Below are 17698 nucleotides of genomic sequence, written 5' to 3' on the forward strand. Positions count from 1 at the left end.
TACCCATGAACAGCCTCCTAAGGTCACTTTCTTTTGCCATTATCAAAGGGAATTCTTTCTCGAATTTCTTGCTCTAAGAGTTCTTTGCCCCTCTGTTAGTACGCAGTTACCACCACCTCCCGGGGCCAGCTCAGATACCCAGTGTGTTGGCAGTATTCCTTCATCCTGTCAATGCTGATAATTTTGATGCCACACAAGATGAGATCTTTACTGCCTGACTGAATTATGAGTATGAGTGCTTGCTTGAGGCCTCTGTGGCCTGCACCACAGAGCCCGGTCTAGGATCCTGTGCCATGATCAAGACCTTCTTATGGGAAAACGTTGTGTTTCTTTCGTTCTCCTACGTTTTTGCATTTGATCCATCTCCCATGTGCCTCCGTAGTATGAAGTCCTCAGGGTGGCAGGCTTCCAACACTGAGCTGTGTTCCTCCAACCTTTGCCTAACCAATATCCTATTGGGCCAATTGCCCCCTTCTCTTCCTGTGCTGACTCAGTTCACTTTGTCCCTAGCCTGGCTCATCACCTTCTCCATTGCTGGCCAATACACCAATGACCGTGTCACACAGGGCTGCACTATCCTTTCAGTCCTCTTTGCTCTTCTCTTCAGTGTACCAGTATTCTACCAACTAAGAGAAGCTGCCTGTAAGCGGCTCAGCCCGGTCCTCTGACCTCACTCAGGCTGCCTTATTGGTCTGCAAGCTCCAGCTCACTTCACCATTCCACAGGGTGAGCTGATCGGGAAACACAGAACTCAGAAGTGGGGCTACCACCAACCCAGAAGGGGGGCTACCACCAACCCACCCCACTTTCCAGCTCTGGTAATGCTTGGAGGCACAGGTCAATGACATTTCGGTATTCTGTGGTTCAGGCACATGCTCTGGGGTCACTTGGTGCCTGCATCTCTTCCATTGTTTTACTGCAGAAGGGCTTCTGAGCCCCTTCCCCAAATCTTGGATTTCTACAGAAACGGCCAGTCACTGAGCTCGCCCCACCACCCTCCGTCCCCACTAGCCACTCCAGTTTCCCGCCAAAGATTGTTCTCACATTCTTGTCGAGAGCAATTCAGCCTAATTGGTCACAGAATTCTTAAATACTACTGTAAGCACCATAAGAGCACTGCGTTAAGGCATGGTGTTGGTGATATTGCCAGATAACTCCCCCGTGGAGAGCGATTTTTTTTTAACATAACTAGCTAAATTTTAATCATGGTAGTTTTTCTTCTACTCCTCATCCTTTGTTCCCCTACATATTCACAACCCAATCGAAAGGCATTCGCTTTCGTTGTAATATGCTGTTATCAGAGAGAGTAGAATGGCGTATGGGACCTGTTGGTCCCTGTATTGGCACAGACTGAGTTGTATGTGCGTTGGGAGCCAAGTACAATGTGTTCTGATTCTCTAGACACCTTTACACCAGCCATCTCATGCATGTTTAGGAAGGTGGATGAGACTACACTTCAAACTTCACTGATTTGTACGTAAGAATACAGAGACTGGAAAATAATTGTCAGCCTCATCTGGATTACATTCAGGGTTGTTTTAACTTTGGTTTTGTACATTCTGCATTTGACACATCACATACTGCAAGAAAATCTATATTTTGTTGTAGCATCGCTTTATTTGATTCTTTTTTAAATCCTAGGTCAGTCGGATGATGTGCAGATGCTCCTAAACTACGGAGTTGATCCTTGTTTAAAAGATGTCCAATACAGGGTTGCTGCTGATTTACTGAGGAAGAACAAAAATTTCAAAGCTGAGGACCTAATAAAGAAGCATTTGGCCAGACAAGACATCTCTTCCCCTGTTGCTGTTAAGATGCCAGGTACATTAGGCTGACATTTATGTTACAACCTAGGTTCCTAAATTATTTTTGTTAATAATTTTCTTGTATCAAGCCTTGAAAAATCATTAAAATATTACTAGAATTGCAAGTCTAGTAACTAGAATAATCTACTTGATCTAACTGTAATGTACTTGACCCATAAACTGATTTCAAATTGTGTGATCCTAGACAAGTATTTTATTTTTTGGAGCCTCCTTTTTCTTCATTATCACATAAAAGAACACCTTCAAAAATGCGAGTTAAAAAACATTTTTTTAAAAGGTGTATTTAATAGCTAAAGTGTTTGCTCCACGTATAATAAGAATCAACCCCCACAATCCGAGTACACATGACCCATGGCTTGCCTCTTAGTTCACTAATAGCATTGTCATCAAAGTGGGTGCAGGAATATTTCTCAGGTCATGTTTAAAAACTCACTGTTAATAAATATATTACTAAAGCATGATGTGGTAGTGCAGTAGTTTACAGACGGCACATTTCCATTGAAATGGCCACAAACTTTTATTACTAACATGCAGTTTTACTTCTAAAACTATATAGCGTAAATTTTTGGGAAATTGACAATCACCAAAAATATTGATCTTTGGCACATCACCCAGCAAAGCATTTTCATCCTATAAAAATCTTCTTTCACCATACAGAAATACAAAAATATGCCTTCATAACTACTGAAATATATTTTGAAATGTGTGTACAGTTCACTTATTAGCTATTTCAATGTTGTATTAGAAAAAAGGCCTGACATCTTCATCCTTTCAATTCACACACCGCACAGTACGATTGTCACTCTACAAAACCCTTTAACTTTATAGTCTGAGAAAGAAAAGTAAATGTCGGAAGACAAACTACATTTTGACCTCTCTCTCTGAATGCAGAGCAAATGTGACATGATAAAAAATAACATTTAAAGGCATCTTTATTGCTCATTCACTTTGTGAGGGGACAGACCAGCTGTTTTTTGTGAGCTCGCCAGAACGGGCAAGTAGGTGCTAAAAATAGCTTGCCCTGATGAAATCTGACTCGCCATAGCGAGTGAGCAAATAGATGTCTCAAGGCCTGCGTATTTGTAGCTCATGTTGATTTTTTTTTTTTCATTTAAATCATTAAGATTTTTCTAGTTTGCCTTTTCTTGGGGTCCTAGGGTTGTCAGTGATCATTGGGAAGTAACCTGCTTAGATGCCGTTTGTCATCTTTGCCAATCGGTCACAAAACTAATGCTCTTCAATTAGATAGCCGTGCTTCTCACTTGGAGAGTTGACTCTCGAGTTGGAGACTAGGAGTAGTCAAAGCTTACTTCATGAAATAGAGCGGGTTAGATGCTCAGGTTTGCAGCATGTGCTGTAGATCACGTTTTGCACTCACAACCTAAACTTTCTTAGATGTTTCATTCATGTACACAATCAACCTTTTTCCGATGAGGCAAAAATGACAATCTGATAGAGACTGCAGATTCCTTCACGTAGAATTATCCCCAGGCGTCAGACTGGATCTGGAAACTTTTTTGCCACAGCATCCTTGCGTACTGGGGGCGGGGCGACATCACGCGACTCCGCCCAGGCATCGTCCGCGCACGTGACGACAGCCAAGTCACATAAGACCCGCCCCGGCGCGCCTACGTCACTTTTTTTCCTTTTCCTTGTGCAACACTGATCCGTTCCTTGCTACGGGCCTGTTTAGGGCCCCCCTTTCTTCCATTCTTTTTGGTGGACCAGTGTGCGAATGCCTTCGGGCTTTAAAACTTGCACGTTTTGTGGGCGTCTGATGTCTGCGATGGACCCTCACCTCATTTGCATGTGGTGTTTGGGGGAGGATCACGGCACCTCAGATTGTGCGGCGTGCCAAAAGTTTGCAGGCCTCGCTTGCGTCTCTGTGTCGCCTGGGCACGGAGTCGCGTGATGTCGCCCCGCTCCCGGTGCACAGGGATGCTGTGGCAAAAAAGTTTCCGGATCCAGTCTGACGCCTGGGGATAATTCAACATGAAGGAATCTGTGGCTAGATTCGTCGTTACATCGTTACCGAAGGTAAGTAAATCGTACATCTGGGGTTGCTTCTGTGAACTGATGCATAGTGGATATTTTGAAAAATAACTTGTAACATTCCGGACCCAACACTAGATGGTGGGAGAGTGTACAGTAGGTGAATCTACAATACTGTAAATATGAAACCAAGAGTTACAGCTAAGTAACGTTTTCCATTTCCTAGGAGAGAGTAAATTACACTCCGCAACTTATTGTCATTTTGGCAATTTAACTTTTGAAAATTAAAATGACTTTACCTAACTAGGTAAATTGAACAGGTAACAGTGGATATTACCCCAAACCATCTTTGAGCTCTTACATACATAGGGCCCAATTATGAGTTACCAAGAGCAATATCCCCGGGGAAGTGGGAGGAACACTGCTCTGGAGGGAGTCGTAGGTTGCAGACAGGCACAGCCTGGCCCTGGCCAGACCCTACGGCACCATATGGAGAGCAGGCAATTCTTTGTCAGTTAAACCACAACCTGACATGGCAATCGACAGTCAAGAAATTCCATCTTCCAACGCACACCACCCAACTCTATTCCCACCTTACTGCCTTTTTCCACCAGGGCAGAGCTGGCAGAAGATGGCAGTAGTAAACTTCCCAGAATCTGGCAAAACCTGCCTGAAAAGACCTGGAACTTTCTGTCTGCTAGGTTTTCCCTATTACGGAGAGTCAAACTTGTGATTGCTGTTAACTCATGGGTAGATACCAACCACAATTGTTTATTTAGGCCCCAGTATTTCTCAACAGAATTAACAGGGAACTCATAATGGGGCCCTCAATGTAAATCTACTCATAACATTGTCACTGCAGCAAATGTTAGCCTATTGGTCCAGGTTCTCGTTGACTCTGGGATGTTGGGGAGCGCACAAATATATACTTCCACAAAGGGGGGTATTGTGGGATTAAGGGACAAATATATTGGAATTCTAAATTCAGTTCTGTTCCTATACCAACCTTCGGTATGACACTAGAAAATGTAGCTGTTTACTTTGCAGCTGAGTTCCGGTATCCAATCCAAATATAAAAGGTGTCCCACCCAAAACTTCCTCCAGCTCCGGGAACAGTGACTCCTGATACTGGGGTCCCACAACAAGTTACGAGTACAACAGGTTGTTATTGTGTGTCATGAGACATATTTAGCTATGTATGATTACCCATAATGCTGTTCCAGTAGCCTGTCAAGGGCCTGTATATCCGGAAACACTAGTCTTAATTAAGATGACAGTAGCATCTTTGCAGTTACTGAGGGCACCATTCCTAACTGGGAACAGGTTAAGGCTTGCTAGCCACCCTAATAAAAGAACTACAGAACAGTTTAGATTAAAAAGATTGTTAAAATGGTTCAGGAATTAGGGAGCATCTTATGCTGTGACAACCAGCTCCTTCATCGTCTTTCTTTGGCTGGGAAGGTGGGCGAAGGCACCCTACAAGGACAAAGTGGGCCGGTGATGTTCTAGGTTCACTCTCACTATGATGACCAGCTATGTGAAGCATCATGACCCATATGATGCATCGACTTCCCTAGCCAACTGTGCTGCAGGGCCTTCTAGCTCCTGGGGAACCTTATTCCTTCACACCTTATCGCAAGCAGATTTTCTAGACAGCTGGGCCTTGTGCTGACCTTCCTGCTATCATGTCGACTCCCACTGGCATTTGCAGTCCAGCGCCTCCTCCAGTAAAACTCTCATTCTCATCCCAGATTACAGAAACAAAGTGTCTGCAAGCTTCTCAGATTGAAACTCAGACTGACATGGCCTCGGACAGTTCTGAGTGGAGCGAGAATGGCAACATTGCAAATGTTCCTGTCTTGATCCTGTTATCTTTTTTCTCTGCAGGGCTCCTAGGCATTCAGACAAAGATGATAAACTAAGGCTAAATTGAGGAGGCAGGTAACATGTTTGTTTTTTCTTTAATGAAGCTGGATCTAATCCGATGGTCTGCTACATTAAAAAGTCCAGATCTCCTCTTGTTCTGGATCTGTATGTATTCCTGCTGTCCAGATTTTGCAAGCTTATGAGCAAGAGTCTCCACTTTGACTGGTTTGGACTGGTTCCTGGTGAACTGTTAATTGCACTAAAAAATGCCAAGCATCTGTTTTTGTTGCCAAGGTAAATGGTCACAGCACTGGAAATGGGTAGATTGGTGCAGTTCACTCAGGGCAGGCGTAAATGACTCCAGACAACAGAATGGGCTGGTGATCTCCCTTTGTACGGTCAAAAGTCCCTGGTGCTGTGTCTAAGTGACATCCTGCTGCTCAAGTGAATATTCTGGCAGACCTAGTATGTTTTCTTGTGCCAGAAACCTGTATCACGCTTCTGACAAACTCGCCCAGTCCAGCCAAAGTGGTATTCCTTATATGTGGATGTGAGAAAGTGCCCTATTTCTGCATGGTTGCCCCCACTTTTTGCTGAATTGCTGATGTACTTTGACTGAGTGTGCCCTGGGCTCCTGTTAATCAGGTACCTAGGACCTATGTTCTTTCCCTAAAACTGCATTAAAGGCGAAACCCAATTGGCATCTCTGGCCACAGGTCAGCCCCTGGTAACCAGTAAGTATGTATTTAACTTTTGCTCCACAATTAGAACAAAATATAAGAGGGTTCCAGTGATCTAGGAAGTCCCATGGTTCTAATTGTGGAGCAAAAGTTAAATACATACTTAAAGCTCTGGCTACAAAAGATTACTTCACCACAAGACACACACCATTAATATTGGGGATCATTTATTTCGAAAATTTCTATGCATGTGGGATTTCGTCACATGGCATTGTTTCTTTCGCTTGCCATAAAGATTTGAATTTGCCTTGAAGAAGTTCCTGTGTGGAACGAAACGCGTTGGCTGAGTCTTTTAAAGAAAATAAAAGGGAATACTTAAAGATACCCATTTGGATTTGAACTTCTTTTGACTGGTGCACCTTCCTCTTTTGTTCTTCTCATCTTCATCTGACCCTCAGTGGAGTTGCCCTACGACACACTCCTGAAGAATTGTGCACAGGATTTGAATACTAACTATGAGACTTTGGGATTTTAAGTGCTAAACTAGTAGTCAGTCGTAGTAGTCTTTGCACAGTAATTCAAACTATAACCATTTCAAAGTACATTTACAATTGCATTTCAAACTGTATATTTACTGCAAAGTATTTTTTAATTTACCTGTGCCAGGTTTCTTGGTTCTAGAAAATAAAATAACTAAAAGAATATTTTAGACAAAAACAATTGGTCTGAAGTCCAGTCTTTGAGTGTGTGAATTCATTTGCTGACTGAGTGTGTACAACAAATGCTTAACACTGCCCTCTGATACTCCCTTACTGCTCGACCACACTACCACAAATAGAGAGTGAGGTGCTATCTAACTTTACCTCTGCCTACCTTTGGGGATCCACTGGACTCTGTGCACACTATACCTCACTTTGATATAGTATATACAGAGCCAGCTTCCTACAGGGGATGACTGCTGTTCCGAAGAACAGGCTGTGACTTCCAAACAGCTGGTATTTAGTGGTTATTATAGTGGGATACAGGCCTTTTTGCTTGAGCCCCACTGCTTGTCTTGACTGGGCATCCTTATTTCAGCTGGTTGTGTGTATGTGAGATGCGCATGAGTGTATTTAGGTCCAAGTGAGGTGAAGTACCGATGTTGGGATCTCCCCAGATGTATGTTGCTTTGGAGTTTGTATGGTGATCCATAGGGTTTAATAGAAGTGGCAACTGTTGTTTTCTGTCTTTAACTGCACTGCTCTTCTAATAGTTGACCACTCTTTGAATTCTGTGTAAAGCAAAGTTCAACTTAGATGTAATCCTTTAGAAAGGGGAAGTAAGAGTCGCTTGCTGTACTGGACCTGGATCTAGCACTTCCGGTATGTCAGCCTGTGTCCCAGCCAGAGTAACATCTGAAAAAACAAAATGGCCAAAGGCATGCGAAGATTACACACCTCTAGCTCAGAAGTTGGAATGTCTTCCTGTCCCCTGCATCCCCTGCTTTAAGTTGTTGAAGAAAAATTGTCTGGAAACACTGCACTGAAAGGGAGTGAACATTTCACTTGAAACAAGATGCTATGGATTTGTGACATACTGAAAGCAAAATATACTCTACAGTAAGTGATTATAGCCGTAGGTTTGTGGTTTACCACAGTTATCTTTGGCACCCAAAAATGGCACTTCCATCAGCAACAACTTTACAGGCTTAAGGCCATATTGCATGCCCCTTCACTGTTGTGAGCTCCTGCAATCAGAGCTTGAAGATCAACCCACCTTGACTTCCCTTCTGAGGGTTTGGGTGAGGCCGGTGTACATGACCCCTATATGTAACCCTCGTGTTGTGAGCCCATATCAGTAACCAAAATTGCTGCCTGTGATTTGGTATTGTGTTGAGACAATGAGAAGATATTGGGTTCATCTGCCACTTTACGCTCACTGGAAGGTTACAAAGGACTTGCACACATACACTTGTAAAAGATATCTAAGACTGTAAAACACTTCTGCAACCAGAATCCCATGCTCTATGAGCAGTTACTGCACTTTGTTAAAGGTACTGTATGATTGTGTATGCATGCATGATTCCATGGACATTTTCCACTGTTGATAATCAGACTAGATAAGTAATTTACTATATGATGCAGAAGTAATTTAAATGTAAAAAAACATATTAAACTTATAAATTAGATAATATTTCAAAACCGTTTAGTAACAAGGAACATTTGTAGTAACTGAAATTACACCAAAAATGTCAGAAAACGGTGAAGATCAGGATCTAGGTTCTGTCCATGGAGCTAGGGTCTGATAAAGTGTAGTTGTACATCTTTGTCAATAGCTTTAGTTTTTAACTTAGAAACCTCTTCAGAGCTAAGAATTCTTAAGTAGGACTAAATTGGATGAGATGAGCATCTTATTTTTATGGTCCTGCAATAGCCTTAGGATGTGTTCTCAAAAGGTCTTAAGCGGGATGAACCTGAATATTTGAGTCAAGCTTACATCCTTTTCAGCACCTCATCAAAAGTTGAATCACTTCTTAGTGGGTAATCCACTGTTCACACCTTTAATTTTAGGACCAGTTCTGGTAGTACCAAGCCATGGATGTCCAGGGCTGCTCAACCGCTTTCTTTAGGAACACAGTCAGATATCCTGTCCCTCCTGTATTTTTCCAGAGCAGTACAGCACACTGTTCCCAGGAAGCCCTACCAGCCTTCAGGTGAGTGGATCAGAAGCAGTGGGCCTCCTGGAAAATCCAATAGTCACCTCTTCTTGTTGGATGCAAGAGCCTGGCCCTCCTAGCTCTAGAATAGAAATTTGAAGGTAGAGCTGAAGTTCTTTCTTGATTATAGTGAATCCCATCTCTCCTGGTCACATATCCTCCCTCCCCCCCCAATTCCCCCCCCCGGGAGTCTGTTACAGTCTTCCTTTTCAAAGATATTCCCTGCAAAAATATCCTTTCTCGTGGACTTGTCGTACGAGAAGTGCCTTTGAGTAGCTAACCTGGCCAACTTCTTCATTCCTTTACCAAGTGTATGTAAATACACAGGGTTGGGCTGCACATTGTGGGTGCCTGTGTGTCAGAAGACTCTTGTTTGTGGCATGTGTGGCTGCAGATACACATGCTAAACATAGTCCTGCCATCTAGTTTTGGGTTAGGATGTGTGCAAGTTTTTTTTTTTTTTTTTTTAACTCTTTTGAGTCACAAGGTAGTGTGACTCCTCCTTTTGCTGGTAACGCGCTTGGTCATCGACTCCATTGGTAGATTGATTTTTTCCACCATCTGGTTTGGGCATGTGCTCTTCTGCTCCGGTTTGACACCATTGTGATGTGCTTTTTCTTGGTTCATACCTGCTTTCCATTGGTATTTTATCGATTGCGGTCCACTCTCTCTCTTCTGTTTGGTTCAACAATGTAATTTTCGTCAGGGCGACTCATCGACTGCAGCTCCGTGTGGGTCCTCGTCCTTCGGGGCATTACTTCGATCTTTAGGCGTTCCTTCCACACCATGCTCACTCCATGATGGAATGGATTTCCTTTTGTTTCTGTCCTCTGTCACTGCAAGTATCCTCGCAAAGACAACCATGAAGAACATCAAACACAGGCATCGGCTGCTGATGAAGGGACCACCTCCTCCAACGACGGCTCCGGCTCTGAAATGGAGATACAAGATCTACCCACCCTGCTCAACCAGCCGTGAGTACTGTGCCCCCACCATGTCGACATCGACCCTAGCAGACCTCCACAAAGGGTCGACCTCCCATTCAAGACAGACCTAAACACATTGCCGGGCCACCACTGCCTAGGGCCATGGTTGGCACTGACCGTTGTCTTCAGGCACACCCAGCCCAAAGAAACCCTTAACCGCCTGCTTTGAAGCCTACCACTACAGCTTCGGTGCCAACATTTTGGCATTGAAACAACGGTCACTGTCGCAACCGAAATCTGCCCCATCTGATTTTTAGCCGAAAATATCTGCATCTGAGACGAGAATATTGGTGCCTAGCAAAACTGTCCATGGATCGAGGTCTGTAGAATCCCTGCTTTGAGGACTGCAGGAAGAAATAGATGTTCCATCCAGACACAGGTCAGATAATTACTCTACCTCAACACACTGATGCTCAACCCTCCAAAGGCCGCAAGTCTTCTACACATTAGCCCTCCACATATACCGGTTCCACACCACTCACCCTCACCATCTGCTTCACCAGCTGCCCTTGTACCATATTCACTAAAAGGGTCAACTCATTTTTATATAGGGGGAAGAAAGACGAGGGGGACACTTTTATTATCCTACCAGAGGATGGCCCATGGGATGCTTATGACATTGACCCACCAGCTGATGTAGACCCTGATCTGTACCCTGCAAAACCATCCACTCAGATGACACTACTACATATCATGACTTGATAGGCAGTACTGCAACCTTCCATATGGTGCAACTACACAATGAGCCCCTAGAGGAAGACTCCCTATTTGGGACACTTTCCTCTACTCTGTGTTCCCCACTATACCTACCAATGGTAAATGGTATACTCAGTCAGGACCCATACATATTCAGAGACCCTGAATATTGAGCGCCCCCTTATAAACTCTATATATACAAGAGGCCAGATTATTTAGTCCGGCAAACTGGACGCAAAAGAACCAATTCTCAAATATCTGGTGAAGTCCCTCCACCACATAAGGACAGCAAGAAAATAGATGCCTCTGAAAAGAGGGTAGCCGTACAATCCGGCAATCACTGGTGTATCGCAAATTCTATCGACCTTCAATCTAGGTATGATAGAGCTGATTAGGACGAAATGGAGGAACTTCTTAAATACTAGCAGATAAACCCCCAAAAATGAGCATATCAAATAGTGTTAAAACTGGCAGTGTCTGGTTGGCTGAAGGGATGCCCCCTTCCAGGCACAAACTATTGCTCACGTCAAGGGCAGGTGATTACACTAATTTTACAACCTGTAGCTTGGCACTGAGCAGTCATATGTCAGGGGCATTGTATAAACAAAGGCAAAGCAGCCACACACGATAAATACTCTGAGCGCCACAAAAGAGACTTCATACAGGTTGTATGTAAAAACCTTTATATTTAACACACATATTCAATCCTTATAATATTAACATCATATACTTTTGAACATAAAACACATTTGGAAATATTACTAGCAGTACTAGGGCCACATTCGTATTGTTATGATATCAATAGTATGCTCACTGTGCATAATTGTGGACAATTTGTAAACTGAGTGAGGGCATCCTTATGCGGTGCATGCTATCAATAATATGTACATATGTGAAAGTAGAACACTTTTTAGCAGCACCGTGGGCAGGGTTCACGCTGGAAAACCCAATGTCCAATGTATTGTGCTTTTGGCACACAATCAACGTATGAAGTGCCACTGCCCGCCAGCGTTGTGAATCACGGGTGGTTAGCACACGATCACCCCCACTCGCACACACTCACTCTGCACCACAACGCAGTGCTTCAGGTATCAGCCAGTCTGTTCACTTTTACAGACATACACACTCAGCACCCTAATGCGGTGCCACTGGTACCCAGTGGGTCAATGGTTCACCTTCTGCAGACTCTGTGGAACAAGCCTCCACCCTCTAGTTCAGCCTAATTGTCCTTTACCCCCGGATGGAAGATAACCAACATTGTCTCCAAGAAACTGGACTTCAAGCGGCTGAAGTCACACTTACTCTGAGTCTCCGGGAAGCAGGTGGGAATATGTAGCAGTTTTAATTAAGAGGTAGATGTAAAGAAGGGAAGGTTAGCAGCCACTCTGGAAGTTCACCCACAGTTCTCAAAACACAAAGGAGTAACATAGTCTGAACTGTCTCGGTAGCGTTCCTTCAACCCAGTCAATCTCTCTCGCTGCTACCTGGTGCAAAGATGTCTTTGGGAGGGGCCTGGTGTGGAGGGGGAAGTTGGTCCACTACGGAGGGTCAACAAAGGAACAACCGATGAATGGGGAGTAACACTGGGGAGCCTCTCGGTAGGATGATTTGGGTCGTGCCCAGACAATCCGGGCACAGCACCCGATGCATGTTGGTACGAGTTGTGCCAGGTTCTTCAGTTTCCAAGCACGATGAGTTGCAAATTCCGCACTTCCCTGGAAAGGAGGCAGAATGACCGGTGCACGTTGAAATGGGTTGCACCAGTCAATTCCAGTCACAAACAGTGAAGAGATGCAGTTCCGTACCTCCCTGGAAATGAGGCACAACGTTTGGTGTCCGAGGATATAGGTTGCACCAGACCTAGCCCAATGCTGGCAAGGTGGGTGTATGCACCTTCGCCCTGCAGTACAATGCAAAGGTGCCCAGATTTCTAAGGTTGGGCGGAGACAGTCTGCAAAGACTAGGAGGAAAAAACGAAAGGTTTTGGGGTAATTTCCACTAAGAAGGCCTTGTTCAAAAAATAGTTTCTGAGGGAATTGTAATTTCCAGCACAACTATACAGCCCCCCGACGCTGCGGATCCTGCAACTAGGGGAATAAACTCTAGTGTTTTACTGCGCAGACATGCTTGGTTTCCTGTCTCCGGGTTAAAATCCAAGGAACATCATCATCAACTGGCCCTCCCATTGGATGAGGAACATTTGTTTGGCCCACAAGATGACACACTATTAGAACAAAATCAAAAAAGACACTGAAACCGCCAAAGCCATGGCAGAGCTCTAGACACCCTCCCCTTGTGGCTCCTATCACTGCTCATCCTACTGTGGAGAGTCCAGAACTACGTCACCCGAGATTTACACCTCATTCCAGCGGCAACAACCCAAAACCATCTTGCTTAGAAAATACAAGGATACTACCAAGGCTCATATATGGGTAACAACTCCAAAGACGGAGGCAAGGGAAGATTCACCACAACCACCTAACCCTGACTTACCTCTCATTCCCCCCGATCACGTAACACCCGTCGGGGGTCATCTACAAGGGTTCTTTCCCACCTGCCGGAACATCAGCTCCGACCAGTGGGTGTTGGATATTATCCATCATGGTTATTGTCTGGAGCTCACTTCCACACCTCCCAACATTCCACCTTGCAAACACAGACTTTCCCCACAACATCAAAAGTTGATCAGGAAAGAAGTACAAGCACTCCTTCAAGAAAGGAGCTATTGAACCCGTTCCACTCCATCAACAGGGCATGGGATCTATTCACTATACTTCCTCATTCCCAAAAAGGACGGGTCCTTAAGACCAATATTGGATCTCAGACCCCTAAAACAGTACATTATCTCAGATGGTTACTCTTTAAGATGTCATCCCATTATTACAACAAGGCAACTTCATGTACGCACTCAACCTCAAAGACGCCTACTTTCATATTCCTATTCAACCGGCATATCGCCAATATCTCAGGTTTGTAATAAATGCTCAGCATTACCAGTTCAAAGTGCCTAACAAAAATTAATGTATCCTTGTGTAATGACACTGGTGCTCATGTAAAGTGCTCTGATAACTTCGGGTCAAGTTTGCGGGATTTTAGTCGCTGTGGCGGTGGAATAAAGCCTCTGCGCTGTGAGCGGGTCAGGGACGAATGAAGTGTCCGGGCTAATTCATTTGTCCCTGACCTGCTCGCAGCGCAGAGGGCTTTATTCCTCCGCTACAGCGACTACAATCCTGCTCGGCCCTCGTGCCACCCGTCCCCGGATTATCTGCCTACCGAATTCATCATATTTGCCCAATTACCGGTTGCGGTTTGCCTAGATTGACACGGCTTTCCCCAGGTTCCTCTTACCTTGTTCATACCCACCAGGACCCCCTCTGCATCTACAAGTTTGCTTGATGCTCCGCTGTTCTTGAATAACCTTGGATCATTCCTCTCTTTGTTAGAGCACTACCCTTAACTGTATGACCATTGTCCTGATGATGACCTGCAATCATTCAGGTTGAAACGCCGTCGACTACCCAGCCTAGAACTCAGGCACTGTTGTGGTCAATCTATTTACCTGATTATCTTGTAAAAAAACACTGTCTATAACTTGCAATTTTGACCACTTTAACTTTATTTTTTTCGCCGTTCACGCAGTCCTTCACACCTTTGTATCACTGTGTCGCCCACTCTCTCTCACTTAAAAGCCCAGTGATGTCCCTGTGTGTTATGGTCATTATATAATTATGTACTGTAGTGCTTCTTAACCACTTATGAAATTATAGTTTATTTCACTTCACCCTACCATTACATTGTGGTCTCCCTCTTCCTTTGTTCCCCTTCCGATTTTTGATTTACATCGCTATTTTCAATTGTCTTGCTTTTAAATATTGTCCAGTTGAGACACTGTTTTTTACTATGTACTGCCCCCAGTCTCATCTGAGTTAACGGGCCTTACTCCTGTTATTGACAATCTGCAGAGGGGCAACACCAACAACCTCTTGAAAAGACGGCCTTTCCTAGACCCAGTTCCACAGAGAACCTAAACAGACACCTCCCTTACGGAATGGGGAGCAAATTTGCAAGATCTAACTGTCCAGGGCCACTGGACACCCATTCAGTGACAATTCCACATAAATCACCTAGAGTTACAAGCTGTTCAGCTAGCGGTGAAAGCCTTCCTTCCTCACCTGATTAGCGAGTTAGCCCTCATCAAGACGGACAACATGACAGCCATGTATTCTCTCCAAAAGAAAGGGGGCACTAAGTCCCCTCAGCTTTCTCAATTTAACCCAGACCATTTGGAGGTGGGCTCTCGATACAACATTCACCTGTTAGCGGAGTAACTACCGAAAGTGGACAACGACTTTGCATATCTCCTCAGCAGGAGGCGCCAACAAATCCACGAGTGGGAACTTCCCTCGCAGGTCCTCCTCCAATACTTCTAGCGTTGTGGACAACCACAAATAGACCTCTTTGCCACAGCAGAAAACGTCAAATGTCCAAACTTTGCCTTTAGGTTTCCACACCCACAGTCCAAGGGCCACACACTATGGATGGGTTGGTCAGGAATATTTGCTTACGCTTTTCCACCTCTGCTACTGCTCAGTTTGTGGCTTGCATACTACGGCAGACCACTCTCACCTTCATCTTTGTGGCTCCTACATGGGTATGACAGTCATGGTTCACCAAACGACTCAAACTCAGGAGTTCCCCACAAAGTACTGACAAATAGGCAGGCTGTGTGCAGAACCATGGCAAAATGAGATACCCTGACCCCAGATCCCTCAATCTTGCAATGTGGGTCCTGAAGTCCTAGAATTTGGTTACCTCTATCTCCCACAACAATGTATGGACATTTTCGAAGAGTCGTGCAGCCCTACTACTCGGGCTTGTTACGCTGATAAATGAAAAAGATTTGTTCTCTATTGTCATTCCAAACACATTGATTCCTTAGTAGCCAAGGTATAAGACATTGTTTGCTATTTATTTCATTTGCACACCTCTGGTTTAGTGTTTACATCTGTAAGCTACATTTAGCAGTGGTAGCCACATACCCTCAAATTCGGCAATATATTTCCCTATTCAGAATTCCAGTTATCTATGCCTTCTAGGAAGGTCTTAAGAATCCTTCTTCCTAGGATGCCACCAGCTCCCACATGGAATCTCAATATTGTATTAATAAGATTAATGCCCCCTCCATTTGAGCCCGTCCACTCCTGCCCCCTCCAGTTTTTATACTGGAATATAAGATTCATGGTCGCTATTACTTAGCTGTGTCAGGGAGTTTCAGGCACTAACTTTCTATACATAGGGACAGGGCACAAACCCCAAAATTCTTCCAATGTCGAGCTCCCAATTCCATCTTAGTCTATTGAACTTCCTGTCTTTTTTACCCAACTTGACTCAGTTGCAGAAAGGACATTGCACACGTTAGTCGTAAAAGAAGCTCTCATATACTACAGGACTAAACCATTGGGAAGACACAAGAACTATTTGTTGCTTTCTGGAAACCTCACAAGGGAAGGGCAATTTCTATAGCAGACATTAAAGGATGGATTGTTAAATGCTTCCAAACATGCTATGCTAAAGCTAAAAGAAGTTTACCCACGTCTCCTAGAGCTCACGCCACTCGTAAAAATAAGCTTCAGTGGCCTTTCTAGAAAATATAACTATAGCTGAAATATGTAAAGCAGCTACATGGTCTACACCGCATACATTTTCAAAACAACGGTGTAGATGTACTGGCCCGTCGTCAAGCCAATGTGGGGCAAGCAGTTCTACGTACACTATTTCAACCAGCTGTAACTCTCACAGGCTAGCCACTGTTTATTAAGGAGGACTGTGTTATAGTCTGTGTCTACAGCCACACATGCCTCAAACAGAAAATATCTCTTACCAGTAAGCATCTGCCCCTTGGCATGTAGTGCTGTAGATTCACACACGCCCACCCTCCTCCCCGGACACCTGTGCTTGTTACACTTACTTTCACTATTTTCTCACAAACTCTTTTCACATGGACATCTCTATATACTACTCTTTGCTTCACATTTCATCCTCACCCATCATCCGGGAAAAAAATCTAACAGTGGAGTTGATGACCATGCGCATTTCCAGCTAGAGGAGCAGTCACACTACCTCGTGACTTGCAATACTTTCTTCAAAGATAAACAACTGCACACATTCGAGCCCAACACTAGATGGCACGATTATGCTAAACTTGTGAATCTACAGCACTACATGCCATGAACAGATGCTTCCTCTAGAAGCGCACCTGTTTAAAAAAAAATCTTTTTAATTTAGCTTATTCGATTTTCAAAACAAACACAGTGCACCGTACATTCAGAGAGAAATCACATCATGGCGGAGTAATGACAAAGAAAGTATGAAATATCATAATAAAACTATGCTATGCATGCATCATGTAGAGTCCAAGACATTACGATTGTGGAGCAGTAATTGTAATAAAAGCATCAAATACGAACAGCTATGTAAACTGTTGGGGGCGGCAAGGTAACTCAGATGGTATGTCATTGTAGCTTGTATTAGAGGGTGTGGGTCGCTGGACAAGGGGGGGAGGTGAGTTAAATGAGGCGATGGCAATGGGCTAACTCTACTATCAAATGCGCTTTCGCTAAATATGACGATTTTATGTATCTATGTGGCGCGTGACTGCAGGTAACTCATACAGCATTAGTGATGGGTGGTAGCGCCTTGCCAGCTGTCACACCTCTGTGAGGTAGGCCATTTGGGGTGCTCAGGGAGGTTGCACAGCCATGTCAGTAGCTAACATCCCCAGCGGAGACAGCCCTAGGGTGAACGCTACGAGGGGAGAGTGACGTTGTTCCAGGAGAGCACCTGTTATGTGAGTTTCACACATTAACCAGCTCTCTGAAGTTGGAAAGATACTAATTAAAATTCCTTGTAAGAAGTTGCAGTAAATAACCAATCAAGCAGGGGTTTATAGAGCGCAAA

At 44.2% G+C, this 17698-nt stretch overlaps 1 protein-coding gene across 3 annotated transcripts in view; it reads left to right on the plus strand.

Moving 5' to 3' along the window:
* Positions 1-17698, plus strand: part of TRANK1 (tetratricopeptide repeat and ankyrin repeat containing 1) — a 1100402-nt gene that overhangs the window by 517936 nt on the left and 564768 nt on the right. For all 3 annotated transcript variants that reach the window (XM_085607558.1, XM_085607559.1, XM_085607557.1), the window contains one exon: positions 1642-1821. In XM_085607558.1, the coding sequence (XP_085463684.1) occupies positions 1642-1821 (180 nt within the window). The remainder of the gene's footprint in view (positions 1-1641; positions 1822-17698) is intronic.

This window comes from Triturus cristatus, chromosome 5_2 (assembly GCF_964204655.1).
Source record: "Triturus cristatus chromosome 5_2, aTriCri1.1, whole genome shotgun sequence".
NCBI classification, from domain to species: Eukaryota; Metazoa; Chordata; class Amphibia; order Caudata; family Salamandridae; genus Triturus; species Triturus cristatus.